This window comes from Lissotriton vulgaris, chromosome 12 (genome assembly GCF_964263255.1).
Source record: "Lissotriton vulgaris chromosome 12, aLisVul1.2, whole genome shotgun sequence".
NCBI lineage: Eukaryota > Metazoa > Chordata > Amphibia > Caudata > Salamandridae > Lissotriton > Lissotriton vulgaris.
In genome coordinates this window covers 99,136,261-99,153,221 of record NC_141700.1, presented here as the reverse complement: position 1 = coordinate 99,153,221, position 16,961 = coordinate 99,136,261, and the positions used below count along the sequence as shown (strand labels likewise).

Below are 16,961 nucleotides of genomic sequence, written 5' to 3'. Positions count from 1 at the left end.
TGCAGAGTAGTGAGTAGTGAGTGCAGAGTAGTGAGTAGTGAGTGCACAGTAGTGAGTGCAGAGTAGTGAGTAGTGAGTGCAGAGTAGTGAGTGCAGAGTAGTGAGTAGTGAGTGCACAGTAGTGAGTAGTGAGTGCAGAGTAGTGAGTGCAGAGTAGTGAGTGCAGAGTAGTGAGTGCAGAGTAGTGAGTAGTGAGTGCAGAGTAGTGAGTGCAGAGTAGTGAGTAGTGAGTGCAGAGTAGTGAGTGCACAGTAGTGAGTGCAGAGTAGTGAGTAGTGAGTGCACAGTAGTGAGTGCAGAGTAGTGAGTAGTGAGTGCACAGTAGTGAGTAGTGAGTGCAGAGTAGTGAGTGCAGAGTAGTGAGTGCAGAGTAGTGAGTGCAGAGTAGTGAGTAGTGAGTGCAGAGTAGTGAGTGCAGAGTAGTGAGTAGTGAGTGGTGAGTGCAGAGTAGTGAGTGCAGAGTAGTGAGTGCAGAGTAGTGAGGGCAGAGTAGTGAGTGCAGAGTAGTGAGTAGTGAGTGCAGAGTATTGAGTGCAGAGTAGTGAGTGCAGAGTAGTGAGGGCAGAGTAGTGAGTGCAGAGTAGTGAGTGCAGAGTAGTGAGTGCAGAGTAGTGAGTGCAGAGTAGTGAGTAGTGAGTGCAGAGTAGTGAGTAGTGAGTGCAGAGTAGTGAGTAGTAAGTGCACAGTAGTGAGTGCAGAGTAGTGAGTAGTGAGTGCAGAGTAGTGAGTGCAGAGTAGTGAGTAGTGAGTGCACAGTAGTGAGTAGTGAGTGCAGAGTAGTGAGTAGTGAGTGCAGAGTAGTGAGTGCAGAGTAGTGAGTGCAGAGTAGTGAGTGCAGAGTAGTGAGTAGTGAGTGCAGAGTAGTGAGTGCAGAGTAGTGAGTAGTGAGTGTAGAGTAGTGAGTAGTGAGTGCACAGTAGTGAGTGCAGAGTAGTGAGTAGTGAGTGCAGAGTAGTGAGTGCAGAGTAGTGAGTGCAGAGTAGTGAGTGCAGAGTAGTGAGGGCAGAGTAGTGAGGGCAGAGTAGTGAGTGGTGAGTGCAGAGTAGTGAGTAGAGGGTGGTGAGTGCAGAGTAGTGAGTGCAGAGTAGTGAGGGCAGAGTAGTGAGTGGTGAGTGCAGAGTAGTGAGTGCAGAGTAGTGAGTAGTGAGTGCAGAGTAGTGAGTGCAGAGTAGTGAGTGCAGAGTAGTGAGTGCAGAGTAGTGAGTGGTGAGTGCAGAGTAGTGAGTGCAGAGTAGTGAGTAGTGAGTGCAGAGTAGTGAGTGCAGAGTAGTGAGTGCAGAGTAGTGAGCGCAGAGTAGTGAGTGCAGAGTAGTGAGCGCAGAGTAGTGAGTGCAGAGTATTGAGTGGTGAGTAGTGAGTGGTGAGTAGTGAGTGCAGAGTAGTGAGTGCAGAGTAGTGAGTGCAGAGTAGTGAGTGCAGAGTAGTGAGTGGTGAGTAGTGAGTGCAGAGTAGTGAGTGCAGAGTAGTGAGTAGTGAGTGCAGAGTAGTGAGTACAGAGTAGTGAGTAGTGAGTGCAGAGTAGTGAGTAGTGAGTCCAGAGTAGTGAGTGCAGAGTAGTGAGTGCAGAGTAGTGAGTAGTGAGTGCTGAGTAGTGAGTGCAGAGTAGTGAGTGCACAGTAGTGAGTAGTGAGTGCAGACTAGTGAGTAGTGAGTGCAGAGTAGTGAGTGCAGAGTAGTGAGTAGTGAGTCCAGAGTAGTGAGTGCAGAGTAGTGAGTAGTGAGTGCAGAGTAGTGAGTGCTGAGTAGTGAGTGCAGAGTAGTGAGTACAGAGTAGTGAGTGCAGAGTAGTGAGTAGTGAGTGCAGAGTAGTGAGTAGTGAGTGCAGAGTAGTGAATAGTGAGTGCAGAGTAGTGAGTGCAGAGTAGTGAGTGCAGAGTAGTGAGTAGTGAGTGCAGAGTAGTGAGTACTGAGTGCACAGTAGTGAGTGCACAGTAGTGAGTGCACAGTAGTGAGTGAGTGCACAGTAGTGAGTGAGTGCACAGTAGTGAGTGAGTGCACAGTAGTGAGTGAGTGCACAGTAGTGAGTGAGTGCACAGTAGTGAGTGCACAGTAGTGAGTGAGTGCACAGTAGTGAGTGAGTGCACAGTAGTGAGTGAGTACACAGTAGTGAGTGCACAGTAGTGAGTAGTGAGTGCACAGTAGTGAGTAGTGAGTGCACAGTAGTGAGTAGTGAGTGCACAGTAGTGAGTGCACAGTAGTGAGTGCACAGTAGTGAGTATTGAGTGCAGAGTAGTGAGTATTGAGTGCAGAGTAGTGAGTAGTGAGTGCAGAGTAGTGAGTAGTGAGTGCAGAGTAGTGAGTAGTGAGTGCAGAGTAGTGAGTAGTGAGTGCACAGTAGTGAGTGCACAGTAGTGAGTGCAGAGTAGTGAGTAGTGAGTGCAGAGCAGTGAGTGCAGAGCAGTGAGTGCAGAGCAGTGAGTGCAGAGTAGTGAGTGTGCAGGGTGAACAATTCCAATCCATACCACATAATTCCATTACACACCACATGCATACACTCCATAACACATGGCTAAAAGACATTGCCATTTACAATGCCATTAGGTCTAACTCAAATAAATCCGAGACCTATTGCATTTCCAATGCTTGTTGCAGTTGCTGTCCGACTCACGGTTGGTTGCATTCGCATTAGGACCAACCTCACCAACAAAGCCTACAGGCCCGTCACCCAGAGCTGCACCCTGGTGTAATCATAGGACCTCTCGTTCAATCAATTCTACACCCAAGATTCCACACCACCTAGTGAAATCAGCCCATACGGTGTTCACTCCCCCAGGCTTACCCTCTATATCCAGATGGCAAATCTGATTTACAGCTGTGAGCCGGTCCGTAGCGCATGGTGGAAATGGATCAGTCCAGCGTTTACAAATCTCCCCGGAATGTACTTTAAGTTTAGTAGGATACCAAATGCAAGAGTCCACTCCAAGCCCAAAAGTACATTACATTGTTTGCTTTTTTACCATAGAGGATTCTGTTAATTTACAATTCAAAGCATAGTATGCACTGGGGTCCCGGCAGAATACCGAGAGGGCGACCCTTATAATTATGTACATTTTCCCAACTCTTCCATAAGTTACTCACTCGCGGCACACACCTTTAGCGTGTCCCACAGGTACAGTTGATAACTATGAATAACTGAGTGTGGTTGGGGGATATTTTTGGTAGAATGTCACTGGCCTGGAAACTAAGACTGGGCAGGTCAGTTGCAGTGACAATAAATTCTGGTTTGGTTACCAGAGAAGAACCATGCAATACCATGTTGTGATTTTTACAGGATATAAAAGTGGAAAGTGGTAATAAATATATGCAGCCTCCAAAACAAGAACCTATCCAGAAGCTTAAGAGTCCCCAAAGCATGAGACGGGAAGTGTAACCTTCAGAGCCTGGATTCGTACACGGCCAAAAAGGAGGAACCGGCGGTTATCAATTGTTTCTTTGCTAAATCCTCCCCTACACTGGGAATTAGTATTCAGCACGGTCACTAATACCGTAAAATGAAGGATTGCACAAAGCAGATTGCCATTACACATAAAATACACACATATATTCCCAGTGTGGATCTGGGAAGAAAGTGGGCGTGCGGGCAGTCTCTGCAAATGTACTGGCTAGTTCTTGAAAGTAGTTTCTCGAGGTAAGATAGAAAAGTGACCCATCAAACTCCTGCACAACCCTTCAGGGCTGGTCTTCAATTGCCATCAGTATGAAAGGCAAAGACACACCTGCACTGAGTAGGAATTCTGGCTCCTGCAGGATTCAGGAGGCTAAACAAGCCAGAAACAAATCACTTAATTCCCACTCTAGAGACACAGCTATCCTACTGTTCTGAATCTGATTGGATATTGCCTCAGTCTGGTCCTTGGAATCTTGGGTAGTGTAGTTTCTGGCTGCAGTTTTTTAGCTCTGGAATGCACTGTACCAAAATTTAGGCTCCCATCTAAATATGGTTGCATTCAAGAAAAACTGAAAACGACCTTTTCAAATAAAAGCGTTTCTTGCTCATCACCACATTACCATGAATACTACCCTTCCTACTCCAAAAACGGACAATTCCCTACTGAGTTCCTCTTGATTACCTTGATTTCTGGAGCTTTAAACCCACATAAGAGAGTTTTGCTCTCACAGGGTTGGTTTCACAGAATGCCAGGAAAGTCCAGGTCATATTTAGGTTTCACGTCCACACTGCACTTGCGCTGTCTGCCGGGGAAACCTCTTGTAGGCTAAAAGCTTAAAGGGGGGCTTAGAGCTTGCCCGTTACTTACCATTGGTTGGCTTGCACCTCACTCCCATTACCATGCTTCTTATTGGTCAGCAACTCCCTGCTTCCTCCTAGGCTTCGAAGTTCTGTCCCTGCAGTGGAGCATGAACCAACTACAGTGTCCTTCCATTGGCCACATGCTTGCTGAGGTACTTCTAAAAAAACTTTTAGATATGCACTCTTGAAGAGTGCACGTCTTCAGTCTGTGTCCCTCTTGCAGAGCAATTTGGCCTTGTTAATATTTTTAGAGATGATGCACATCAGTGTGGGCTGCTGTGCAACATGCTTAAAGTAAACAGCTCTTGCCACGTTATAGCACTTTGTTTTTATTTGCTTTAAACCATGTTTCCACAGCATCCCCTGTCAATGCTTTGCTAATTCTTGTTATAATAGCACCATCTTCACATCCAGATCTACTAGTCGGATGTTGGCGTCCGGAATCCTGGAAATCAACGCAATGTTTTTTATGTCAGCTCACCAGATCACAACATCAAGAATGCTAATAGCGAGTTTACAATTAGATGTACAAATATCCAATAGAATCTGGGTAAGAGTAGCTGGGTTATATAGTCAATTCCACATCACTTCCAGCTTAAGATCTTTGGTTATATAGAGCAATGTGGCTGACCTCCTAGCGCCGGATTGCTAAACCCTCCGGCCATTCCCAACAGAAGCTTTGGATCCATGAAATCCTTCCTCCTTCACTGAGGTTTAGTCGGTATTCGCAAATACTTCTCACATTGTTGTAAGATATGCATGCTATCCGATTATATCAATTTATTTTAATTAATGCAATCAGGAGCTGGGTAGCCAATCAGGATTTAAATGCTTAGGTGTGTTGGAATGCACCATATATTTGTTCCATTCATTTTTTTCACAATGGGATACAGCTTTTATTTTGCAAAAGACATCTTCTTACTCTCTTTCTGCCCTCTAACTGTTTGTCTTCTTTCCATATCTTTGTTATTAAGTTTTCTTCTTTCTCTTTGTGTCTCATGCTCGCTCTCACTCTGTCGCCCTGCTTTTCTCACCGAACAGCCTTACTCTACCGCTTCTTTTCTTTACCATGAATTGCTTTTTCCTTTCCCAGCGGAGCCAGTGCGCACTCATGACCCGGCGCAGTCTCGTGGAGCGGCGGAAGATTCCGAGAGCAGTGTCCCCTCCAGCACCCTGGGATTCCAGGTGGGTTCTGCTCCTGAGAACTAAGGTGCTTGATGCCCCTAAAACAGTGAACGAGGACTTTGAAACAACCCCACCCATTTTACTAGTGATCCAGAATACCAATGGAAGCCACTGGTCAAAATGGCGTCAGAATCAGAATTTGGGAAACTGAAATAACCAACAATATGGAGCATTGGGATAAAAATCAGGAACTTGGACAAACAAAATGCTGAAATCAGAATTTTAATTGTAGATGGTGTTTAGATTAGAAGAGTTGTCGTAACCTAATGTGCTTGTTGTGTGCTGCATGTGCCTCGCAGACACAGCCAAAAAGTGACAAATGGCGATTTCGCTGGATCCATTTCATTCCACTGATTTTAGGTCATCTGATACTCTATTAATAAAGAACGTCTCTTGGCTATACCAGCAATTCATGTTTCCCAACAATGAAGCCATCTGGCACAGAAATTAAGACATGGATGTCAAACATTGGTCGTGGGGGGCTGGAGCCATGGCAGATTTGCAGCCAATCATAGAAGATTCCTTTATCTTACTTGAATCTAAATGGAAAACCTATAAATAGTGTTTAAATTCAAAATTAGCTTTAAAATGTGCCAACGCTCGAGCACTCAACAGGGTAATCATAATAATTTACATAAATGAATGTCATGAAATACATGTACATTTCTTCAAAATGACACCAAATTACATTAATTAATTATCTTGCATTGGAAATATCACGCAGGGACAAACCTCAGAATATTCATGCGAGACAGCAGCAGGAGACTGAGCCGGGGAAATGATGTCGCTTGGGGGATGTGATCTTGAGAGAATTGTTCTGCTGAAATGAATCTCCCTCAATACTTGAAATTTCGTTTTATGCACATTTCGTATAGCACGAAATTCGTTATTTACTTAAGATGTCACACGTATAATTGATATAAAACCTTGGCCGATCAACTTTGGTCAGAATCTCAGTCTTGCATCCTTGCATTAAATGACCCGTAATTAACTTGTCCTAAAAAATGGCCCTTGACTTTACATTTAAACCTTGCTAATATCCTGAATTCCTAATGCATCAGCATTTTCAATACATATCAAAAGCCTGCTGTACGCTTATCTCTTCATGTTTCACCAGGATTTTCACTGTTTCCGTTTTCTATCAAAATTTCACCTAACCGATGAGATCTTCTATGAGTCTGACTTAGCCACCATTTAAGATTTTATAAATTGTGTCTGAGCTGCAACAGTCCAATCCCTGTTAGGGAATCTATAGGAAATAGAACATAAATACAATGGTAATGATCAAAGGGATATCGATAAATAGTGTAAAGCATCGGTTACGAGTAATGACTGTTGTCGGCTTTCTCTATATCTATGGATATCACTTGTCCCTACTCTGCAAAGCATCTCCACAATATCTGATCTCAACCTTTGTACCTGATCAATTGCTGTTCTTACCTCTTGGAGCCCCCAAGGAAATGTATTTTGTTTCTCCTTGTTTTCTACGTAAAACATTTCACAAACGCAGAGCCTTTTTCCAACACTTTACATTAGGTGTGCCACCTTGTTTTAATGTCACCATGGGATGTCCGCCAGGGTCATCTGAAGCCTTGGCTTATTTAAAGATCCATACCTTGCTGGCGGTGACCTCTGTGGCATCACTGAATCTGTGTCCCAGGCCCAAGTGCGAGAAAGGACATGACCCCACCCCCCCCCTCAACCCCCCCCCCGGCTGCAGTTGAAATTGTGAAATATAGCAATAATCAGGGTTCAGGGGGTTCAGCAGGCCTGTGGACCCCGGTGCCACTGCATCTGCTGCACCAATAGAAGCTACGCCCCTGCGCTGATATAGTAGAAGCAATTTTTGTTGCTGCTAATTTCCAGCCTGCAGCTTAGTTTATTATCAGCAGGATCTTCATTTCCGTTTCTTTTTCAGAGGCAAACTTCCAAATGCAGGGGTTTGCTTGTGAAAAAGATAACCAATTGACGCTGACCTCCAAAATGTTTTCTCCCTGAATGTGGGAGCCACTGGTTTCTTTTCGCCTTTCTGGGACTACCATGTCTTGAATAGTTATATGTATTCTCTCCCTCTCTCTCTCTCTCTCTTTCTTGCTCCCTCTCTCTCTCTCTCTTGCTCACTCACTCTCTCTTTGTCTCATTCTAAGGATGCCAAGGAGCCAGAAGCCCCTGGACTTCCCTCTCACAAGTCCCCAGAAGATGAGGTGGCCGCAGGCCCCATGCAGACGAGCGCGCTCCTGGAAATGCCCCCAGAGGAGTGTCTTGGCTCCAGAGAACCGGACATCAAGGCTCCCTCTCTCGCCCGGAAGGCAGGTGAGCATCACCCTAGATCTCCCCAATCACTTCCCCTGCACTCTGCATCCCTTTTTGCTGCAATTGCTACTGTTATGTGCTTATATGTTTGAGGTTGGATGTATGGATAGCCAGGGCCAGACTGGGAACCCAAAGCAGCCCTGGCAATTTTGAAGGACCAGCCTGGAAGGTTTGGGGAGGTGCAAGTGTGAAGCACTGCTGCTTTTGTTACTGGGGGCCGATGTTGCAACACTGCTGCAAAACCGACCTCCAGTGACAACAAAACGGCCCACACTGCTGCAAAACCGGTCCGCACCCTTCCAGCCTCCCCGGGAAAAGTCTGATGCCCGCTGCGGCCAGTTGGGCCCTATGGATGGCACGGTACAAGATATGGTTGCAGGGGCCTTGTGCTCCACTCGCATTTGGTCGAATATGATCTCTGCAACGCCATAGAGATGGTCGCTACGTCCTGCCCTACAGTTGCAACCTACACGGGGGACGTGATGTTGTGCCACGATTATCAACTATATCTTTGTTAGAAGGCATTTATTGGACCGATCATCGACATGCTTATTCAGTCCTGCATCTTTAATGATCATAATCCCCTGTCCATCACCTTACGGAGGCCTGTCGAAACAAAAAAGAAACTAGGGTTGGGAGTCGGGAATATCTCTACCAGGCACAATGGGAGATGGCTTAGCGTATGCCAAATATGGCTGACTTATTACGTAAACTCGTCTCTAACCATCTGGCTTTGATATACTGCTGTCTTAGTCTTAACTCCTTCGCTGCGGCGGCTATTCCGCCTCAGCGCTAACGGTCGCGGGCGGGCGCGCGGCTCACCTGAGCTGGTGAAAGAACCATTCCGTCACGGCTCGCGGGTGAGCTGTGCTTGTGACGGAACGGTTCCATCACGGCCCCGCCCGCTTAATGAAACCTGCAGCGCAGGCGCGAAATCAGCGCCGCGCCGGCGTGGCGGCCGGGCCGTGACGGAACCGTTCCATCACCAGCACAGCCCACCCGAGGGGCGTGACGGAACGGTTCTGTCAGTAGCGTCGAAGTAGTTAAGCAGGGGTCCTCCAATGGCGCAGAGGCCTATGTCCAATTGGGTCTTATAATCAGGGATGCGCTTTTGAAGCCCCAAAGGCCCAGGGGTGATAATCAGCCATCCTGGATTGATAGCACTTGCAGGCAAGCAAATCAATGCCTCCGTTAAGCCCTACGTATGAGCCCGAAAGATAGGGCGCTAATTGCATGATGTAGGAGAGAAGTACAAATAGGTTCTAAGAAATAGAAAATTGGATGTGATGCTTGACATCTAGAACATCTGTTTTTATCTTGTAAACTTAGAAATACCGGTCTGTGTTGGCATGTCGTAAAGTGTCTACTAGCCGTAACAAATGTGTGTGCTAACATAGGTCCAAATCAATGGGGGGAGCGTTTTTGCAAGATTTATAACCCGTCAACTTGCTTGACTGAGAATAATGACCATTCCCCATTGATTATGTTTTTTTTTTCTGTGGATGAGTTTACAGAGGCTGTTAATAATAGCCCCAGTAACAAAGCACCATGGATCTTTACAAAGCTAACCTTGATTTGAGGGCACTGTTATTTACTAATTATATAAACATTGCTTATACGTCTGGTTTCTATCTTTCTTGGCACTCTGCGAGATCCAGTTGTTACCGCCCAATTACCCTCTTAGACTCTGCTGTGAAACTTTTGGCCACATTGGTTCTTGATAGGCTAACACCATGGGTAAATAACAACCATGTCATTTCAAAGGTGCAGTATTTTTTCAGGGCTGGCTTAGGTACGATGGAACAGTGTCTTCATTTACACCTGCTGATTGGCAAGTGTATTATCGCCAAACGCAGTTCCATCTGCCTGGCCTTCATGGATCTTTCCAGTGCTTATGACAGTGTTCGATCAAAGCTGTGGGGAATTTTAGAATCTTTGGGGGTTGAGAATGGTATTTTTATTGCATTGTGACCTCTTAGCCTCAGTTATATACGGGGCTAGTGGTGAATGTAAAGAGTCTTTTGATAGTACCGGGGGTTCGGCAGGTTTGCTTGCTTGCCCTCAGGGCCGGACTGGCCGTAGTGGGCACTGGGCGTTTTCCCGGCGGGCCGGAAGGGTCGGAGCCGGTTTTGGACCAGTGGGGGCCATTTTAGCAGCAGTGCTGAAATATCGGCCCCCTGTAACAAAAGCAGCAGCACTCTTTCCCACCAGGCACCCCCACCCCCACCCAGTCTGACTTAATTGCCCGGGCTGGTTTGCGTTCGCAGTCCGGCCCTCCTTGCCCTTGTGCTATTTCTATTGTATATCAACGGACTAGAAGCAGTTTTGATTAAGAAAGGCGGGATATCCCTAATTTACGAACAAGGCAGTGCCTGTAACATTATATGTGGGTGATGCTGTGCTGTTAGCAAGAACCTTGAATGGGCTTAAACTTTTGCTGGACACCTTTGTTGATTTCATGGGCCAGCTAAATCTAGAAATCAATCTTACTAAAACTTTTGTCCTGGCCTGCGGCCCGAGAAACCCTAAGTCCTGTTGCCTGGCCATCCAAGGCAAAGCAGTTTCAAGAACCTGTGAGTGCCCTTATTTGGGAGCAACTTTCGACTTTCACGGCTCATGAGTGCCGTGTTCATCCAACAGAATACAAAAATGTTCTAATGCTGTTGGGTTCGTATTGGAAGGAGACCTATCACACCGCTCCTAGAAGTATAGAAGAAAAAGTGCTTACCAGTACTAACTTGTGGGTCAGGAGGCTGGGGTTATAAGAAAGTGAGGGCTCCACAGGCTGTGGGAAATAGAGTTTGCAGGCAAATTTTAGGCCTCGCCGTCAGCTCTCCGGCTTATGCTATTCATGAGGAGATGGGACCCGCTTTTGTTGAGGATATTAATATGGCCCCTGTGTTGTTATGGTGCTCGATCGATCTGGTTTAATCCGCCGCTACATTCAACAGGAAGGTTATTGACCACTCTCTCGTTGGCGACCTGGTCCTTCGTATTCCATGGCTCACCAAAATTAAATAGGTCTGCCCCGGGGTAGGTAAGTCTTCGATCTTTTTAAATCCCAGGGATTTAGGCATAAAAGAGAAAGTTTTCTGAATTAATTAAATCAATTTATGTGGCACATTCTATGATATGACCCACTATGGGTAGTATTTTTATTTTTTTATAAACTTTATTTAAGATTTTACAATATAAAATAACACCGGTGTGCATTCCGAAGTCCATAGGCAGAGTTAAGCATACGTTATGTCCGCAGCCGTATTTAGATACTTGAGACCGGATCTTACTGACTAGATTTAGGTTTTGCGGTATGAAAAGCCACTTATGTTTCCCTCAGGGCCACTTTGATTGTTCGGCCATCAGGCTATGTCCCAGTGATAAGCATTCCTTGCGAAATGCATAACTTTTTACTCTTTTAAAAAAAAAATGATCGTACATCTACCATGTCATTTTTAATTCCTGTTTTGAGGAGTGCCAGGTTAAGTGCAAGCCTGCCTTGTTCTTTATTCCACACCTCAGCTCCCCTCTAGTGTGTTTTAGTGTTTGTTTCTTTCTGAAACATGCTCTGCGGCAAAGGAATCTGCTTATGTTTTAAATTCTGGTAGAAGTATGGATTTTGCTCTTAAAAATATGAAATTGTGGAATGATACCTATTGATGGATTATCATATGTTTTTATGATACACACGTATTTATTGCATTTGTAATATCTTGTATGTGCTTTTATAATTATTTTTTCATGATTGTATAAAGCTGTATTCGATCTACTACCGTTCAGCTCACCAATAACAATCTGAGCATTTAGCGTGTGACTGACCCTGCCCCAGCCCAGCCCTAGAAGTCTTTCAGAGGCAAACATTGCCTAGCATGTGTTGACTATCCCCCAGCGATGCTCGCCCACTTACGTTCTATTGTACAATATACATGACCTATACAGCGCATCCTCGTGGCCTGGAAGCCTCTGGCCGCTGCAACAGGTTCCACCAAGCAGCAGTCGTAAATTAATGGTGTAACAGTCTCTGCGAGTCAGGGCCAGTTAGTGGGGTATAAGTACCATTTGCGCAGTGGGTTCAGTGGCACCGGGGCCTTGACTGGCCCTTTGAAATATCCTAATTGCTGTATTTTACTACCCCAGCAGCAGTCAAAGGGGCCATTTTCCTTGCTTACACAGGGCCCAGGGCATCCTTGCTACGCTACTGGTCAGTTCTTTTAGCTGGCTGGACCATTCACTGGGCATGTCTTTGCCATCCCTTCACATCCGTGCAAGGACCAGATTCCTAACCCAGCCCAGTGCCTGGTGGTGGCCAACCCAGGGGACTTCATGGCGCATCACCCTTCTGTAGCCCAGAAAGTCTAAACTTCCCTGAACTATAAACACTGTCCCTCTGTATCCGCTACTGCAACAGTGCGTTGCTGTGGCTGCTGCGTTTTCCACATAATTATGGATTTATCTAATTTACATAAAACAGAAGGAGAGTAAGGGAAAGAGACACTCCTGATCCACCTAGAAAATATACTCAATAACAACGAAAGAGTGACTAATTGAAGCGTTAAAAAAGGAGCACACAGATGTTTGTAGAAGGACCCTCACTCACCAACCTGGTTGGTGACATGCTTCATCATAGGGTCCCCACCGAATCGGCTGAGTGCCGTTCCGGTGTGCTACGACGCCTGCAATTGCAGCGGAGCAGGTTTTTGTTTTGTGCTGGTGAAGGTGCTGTAGTGTAGTTTAAAAAGTAACCAGATACTACCTTAGGAACAATTTAATCTGGGTGATTTGGTTACTAGCTAAAAACAAGTGGCGGATCTATGTCAGCTGAGTGATGAGGCTGGAAGATCCGAATAGGCACAAAAAGTGAAAAAATTGGTCGACATGTTTCTGCTTGTATATTAATGCATGTTCTGCTAAGCTTTCAACAGGACCTTGTAACTGGTGAGACCATGGCGGTATACGCTCTCTAAGGCGTACCCTAACCTCTGGTCTTGTGCAATTAATAAAACTCACGGTTTTACCACGTGAAACGGTCTTCAAGTAGTTCTCAGATCGGTAGTAACTTGTAACAAAATGTCAAGTTACTTCCTGGAACACAGACGGGGGACCCGCTAGGAGTTTTCCAAATCTGCAGGGTCCCACCAAGTGCCTAACCTTGTATAGCCCTACTCATTCCAATGCAGGGTGTCAGAGCGCTTTACATCAACACGTGCATATTACATGTACAATAAATTATATAAATGTGTAAATGAATGTGTTACATAAAACGGGGGGATTGCAAGGTGTAGAACTCACATATCATCTTCCGTAGCTCACTGTGCTATTATCCTTGCACTGCGCTCAAAAGTACACATGATAGACCTGCTAAACATACATGTGAGGGCTTTATATCTGATGTCACTTCCTGTAAAGTCGTGGGTTGCCATGCCACTTTCTATGATGTCAATTCCTGTGATGCCAAGTGAGATGTGCGCCGTGATGTCGCTTGTATACTGCCAAACTAGGTCAGTCCCCCCAACTTCTTTCTTTAGGACTTGTGCCCTGGTGTTACCATGAGATAAAATGTCAAAATATTGAAATAATACCGCCACGGAATGTTGTAGCGTTGTGCCACATAGTTTGCCTTTTCTTCCGGCATAATTTATTCAAACCTACCACATAATTTGAACTTCCATTGCTGCAGATTTCTAATAGTCATTTCGTCCAGATCCTGAGGCGCACTCTAGCCTGAATTTAAATCAAATTCTGCCCCCTAGCGGCTGAAACGTGATTTTCACTCTGAGTGCTGCATTTATTCTGCCAAGTTGATAAACGACGGGTGTTGGGTAAACTCAGGATGGGGTGAGGAGGGGGGGGGGGGGGGGGGGGGGGGGGGGGGACTGGGACATGGGGTTCCAGAATTGAAGAATTGACTCCTAGCTCTGCACGACCCTTCTCTAACCCCCCCCCCCCTTCTGTCTCCCTTCCGGGCCTCTTTGTTTCAGCGAGAGATTTGTCACCGTTGCTGTAAAATCCTTCCCACGACGTGCCTGGCATGGCGAGCTCTCCCCGGCCCGGGCACTGGTTGCCAGTTTGGCAGTTTGTGACATTAATGGAAAAAAAGCATCGAGCATGAACAAAATCTTCCCAATCTTTGTCTTTCTCGTCACAACACCCACCACCCCTCACTGAAGCCCCAGCGTTTAATGCCCAGCGCCCCCATGCCCTTCACCCTCGAGCACTAGGCCCCGGCTGGCATTCTGTTAACCCTGGCAACAAGCCTCTGACTGCCTGGGCACCTACACCCCCTTTCCAGTTGGCACCTTTTTACAAATGTTTCTTTCTTTTTGTCGCTTTGTTTTTTTTATTAAAGAGTCGTGCTTGAGGCATCTCGCGCAGAGGGTGCCAGGGGGGCTCTCCTTGGGCAGCACGAGAAGCTGGGGACAGACGCTGGCTGGCAGATCAGGTGCCCGCATGCCCCCTCTTCACTGCCTGCTTGCATGAGTGTGTATGCTTGTGCGTGTGCGTGGACGTGCTTTGGTTCTGTTTGTGGTTGATTTGTGTTGCACGAACACGACCCCCACATACCGTAGATTCCAAGGTTAGTGAGGAAAAATAAGCAAAACAAACCGACAGAATCAGGCACAACAGGAATTGGAAATCATTTCCCCTGGCAAGTCACCAAGAGACAGTTTGCAGTGGAGAGAGGGCACATCCCAGGGCCAAGTCAGTGCCTGGCAGCTCGTGGTCTGCCAACAGACGGATTACGTTGTGGAAAATATGAGTTATTTTTTCCAAACTTTGACCTGGAAAGTCCTCCTTTGAACCCCTCTCATATCCGCTGGGATGGGCTCTCTCTGGCACACCCTCAAAGGAAAACACAATCTCGAGGAGGGGCGTGAATTGCAGCAAAGAACTGCTGGTGGAACGCCGTTCCTGTGCGTCCTGCCTATTTCCAGCCCAGCAGACAGGTCTTCACAAGCTTGTGGACGGTGCGGGATGCGTGCTAGGTTTAGTGTATTCCGGGGTGGACTGCCAGATGCCTGCATCCAGGGCAGATAGTCTTGGGCATCCGTAATTAGGGACCAAAAGTTTAAATGTTGATGAGACGCGGGAGGCGGTGAGCTTAATGTGTGCTTCTTTGGTTGGTAAGACCCGGGCTTTAAGTGAGCCGGGTCCTGCCGGTGCTCAGCACCGGCAGTTCTAAAAAGCAGGTGCCGAGATGGGACCCTATCGGGGTTTCCATTTCTGCCCTCACCCGTAGAGTGAAAACAATCTTGACTCTGCAGCAGTGCCATCCTTCACTGCCTTTGATGTAACTTCAAAGAGACTCGTTATAGTTCTTGCACGCTCATCATTTAAGAACCGAAGCATTTTCAATATTATATACAACCAAGCCATAGTTGTTACTTATTTATCTTATGCAACTAACAACCATTGACAAAGCCAATAGTCCTGGGTTGTTTTAGGTGTAATGTCAGTTGTTGTGTTATATATCTGGGTGCAATAACAGAAAGACGCAGCAAAATGCCAGTGGGGCGGCACAATAGTTTAAGCACAGATTTCTTTTTAAGCTTATGGGTTTAAGCTGCGCCCCTAATTAAATTGACCGCGTCTCTCTGACACACTCCCACCCAGTTTTTTTTATCCCACCTAAAGCCCTGGGTCTGGCAGCCATTTATTCTTTAGTAAAATCTCTCAATCAATATGATCTTTCGATCACATTGGATTTCCTGAATTAAGAACTCTTTCCTATGAGAGATGTTCATTAATAGAGTTGGCTTATGTGTACTTGAGTAGGCCTGTTGGGTTTGTTTTTGTGTCTTGGTTTCTGTGTGTGTGTACTTGTGTGCCCTAGTGCAAGTACCCCTGTGTCCTTTGTTGTCATTTGTCTGCGCTTGTTTCAGTTATGTGTGCTTGTTTGTGTGCCATGTTGTCTTTGCGTGCGGTTGTGCACTTATGGTGGTTATTGTGTGTATGTGTGCGTTTGTGTTAGCTTATACCTGATGTCGCCCCTTGCGTATGTGTATGTGTATGTGTGTGTGTGTGTTTATGTCCACTTGTGTAGTTTGGAAGTACACTTGTACTTGAACTTATGGTCTTCTGTCTGTGCTTAAATCCTTGGATATGTTACTTACACTTGTGTATGGTGGCATATTTGTGTCCCTCCGTGCATGTTTATGCGCCTGCTTGCATGCACTTGTAAGGACTTCTTCATGTGCTTGCTGCATGGGGTTGTGTGAAAGCTTGTTTATTTCTGCTTCTGAGTGCCTCTGAATACTTGAGTGTATTTCTCTGCATGCTTGATGTGCATTCGCATATTAGTGCATGCTGCTTCAGAGAGCCATTGCATGCTTGGTTATAAGTCTGCATGCTCGGTGTGCATGCACATCCTTGTGCGTGCTTGCTTCAGAGAGCCACTGCATGCTTAGGTATACTTTTGCATGCTTGTCGTGCATAAGCATACTTGCGCATGTGTGCTTTCTTCGAAGAGCCACTGCATATTTAGTTATATGTCTGCATGCTTGGTGTGCAAGTGCATACTTGTACGTGCTTGCTTCGGAGAGTCACTGTATGCTTGGGTATATTTTTGCTTGCTTGGTACGCATGCACATACTTGTGCATGTGTGCTTGCTTCGGAGAGCCACCACATGCTTGGGTATATATCTGAATGCTCGCTGTGCATGTGCTTGCTTCAGAGAGCTACTGTATGCTTGGGTATATTTTTTCTTGCTTGGTACGCATGCACATACTTGTGCATGTGTGCTTGCTTCGGAGAGCCACCACATGCTTGGGTATATATCTGAATGCTTGCTGTGCATGTGCACACTTGTGCGTGCTTGCTTCGGTGAGCCACTGTATGCTTGGGTATATTTTTGCTTGCTTGGTACGCATGCACATACTTGTGCATGTGTGCTTGCTTCGGAGAGCCACCATATGCTTGGGTATATATCTGAATGCTCGCTGTGCATGTGCACACTTGTGTGTGCTTGCTTCGGTGAGCCACTGTATGCTTGGGTATATTTTTGCTTGCTTGGTACGCATTGTGAGAAGGTGGCCTGATATGCAGTGCTCACTATTCTAGTGAACACTATGTATCAGTCCAGCAACCCTTATTGATGATTGGTTGTAAGTCAACCTTATAGACCAGCTATCCTAGTAGCATGGATACGAGCAGTCTAAGGCTAAAGACTCGAGAGGGCGTGTTAAGCCAGCTGTTTACCACACATATACCCCTTGAATA

General features: G+C 46.1%; 1 protein-coding gene across 3 annotated transcripts in view; it reads left to right on the top strand.

Annotated features, from left to right (window-relative positions):
* The window catches only part of PBXIP1 (PBX homeobox interacting protein 1), a 120,767-nt gene that overhangs the window by 64,340 nt on the left and 39,466 nt on the right, over positions 1-16,961 (top strand). For 2 of the 3 annotated variants that reach the window (XM_086947359.1, XM_086947358.1), the window contains exons 4-5: positions 5,343-5,434; positions 7,582-7,747. In XM_086947359.1, the coding sequence (XP_086803485.1) occupies positions 5,343-5,434; positions 7,582-7,747 (258 nt within the window). Of the gene's footprint in view, positions 1-5,342; positions 5,435-7,581; positions 7,748-14,094; positions 14,184-16,961 lie in introns of those variants that run through there. The other variant, XM_086947360.1, reaches the window with a different exon arrangement.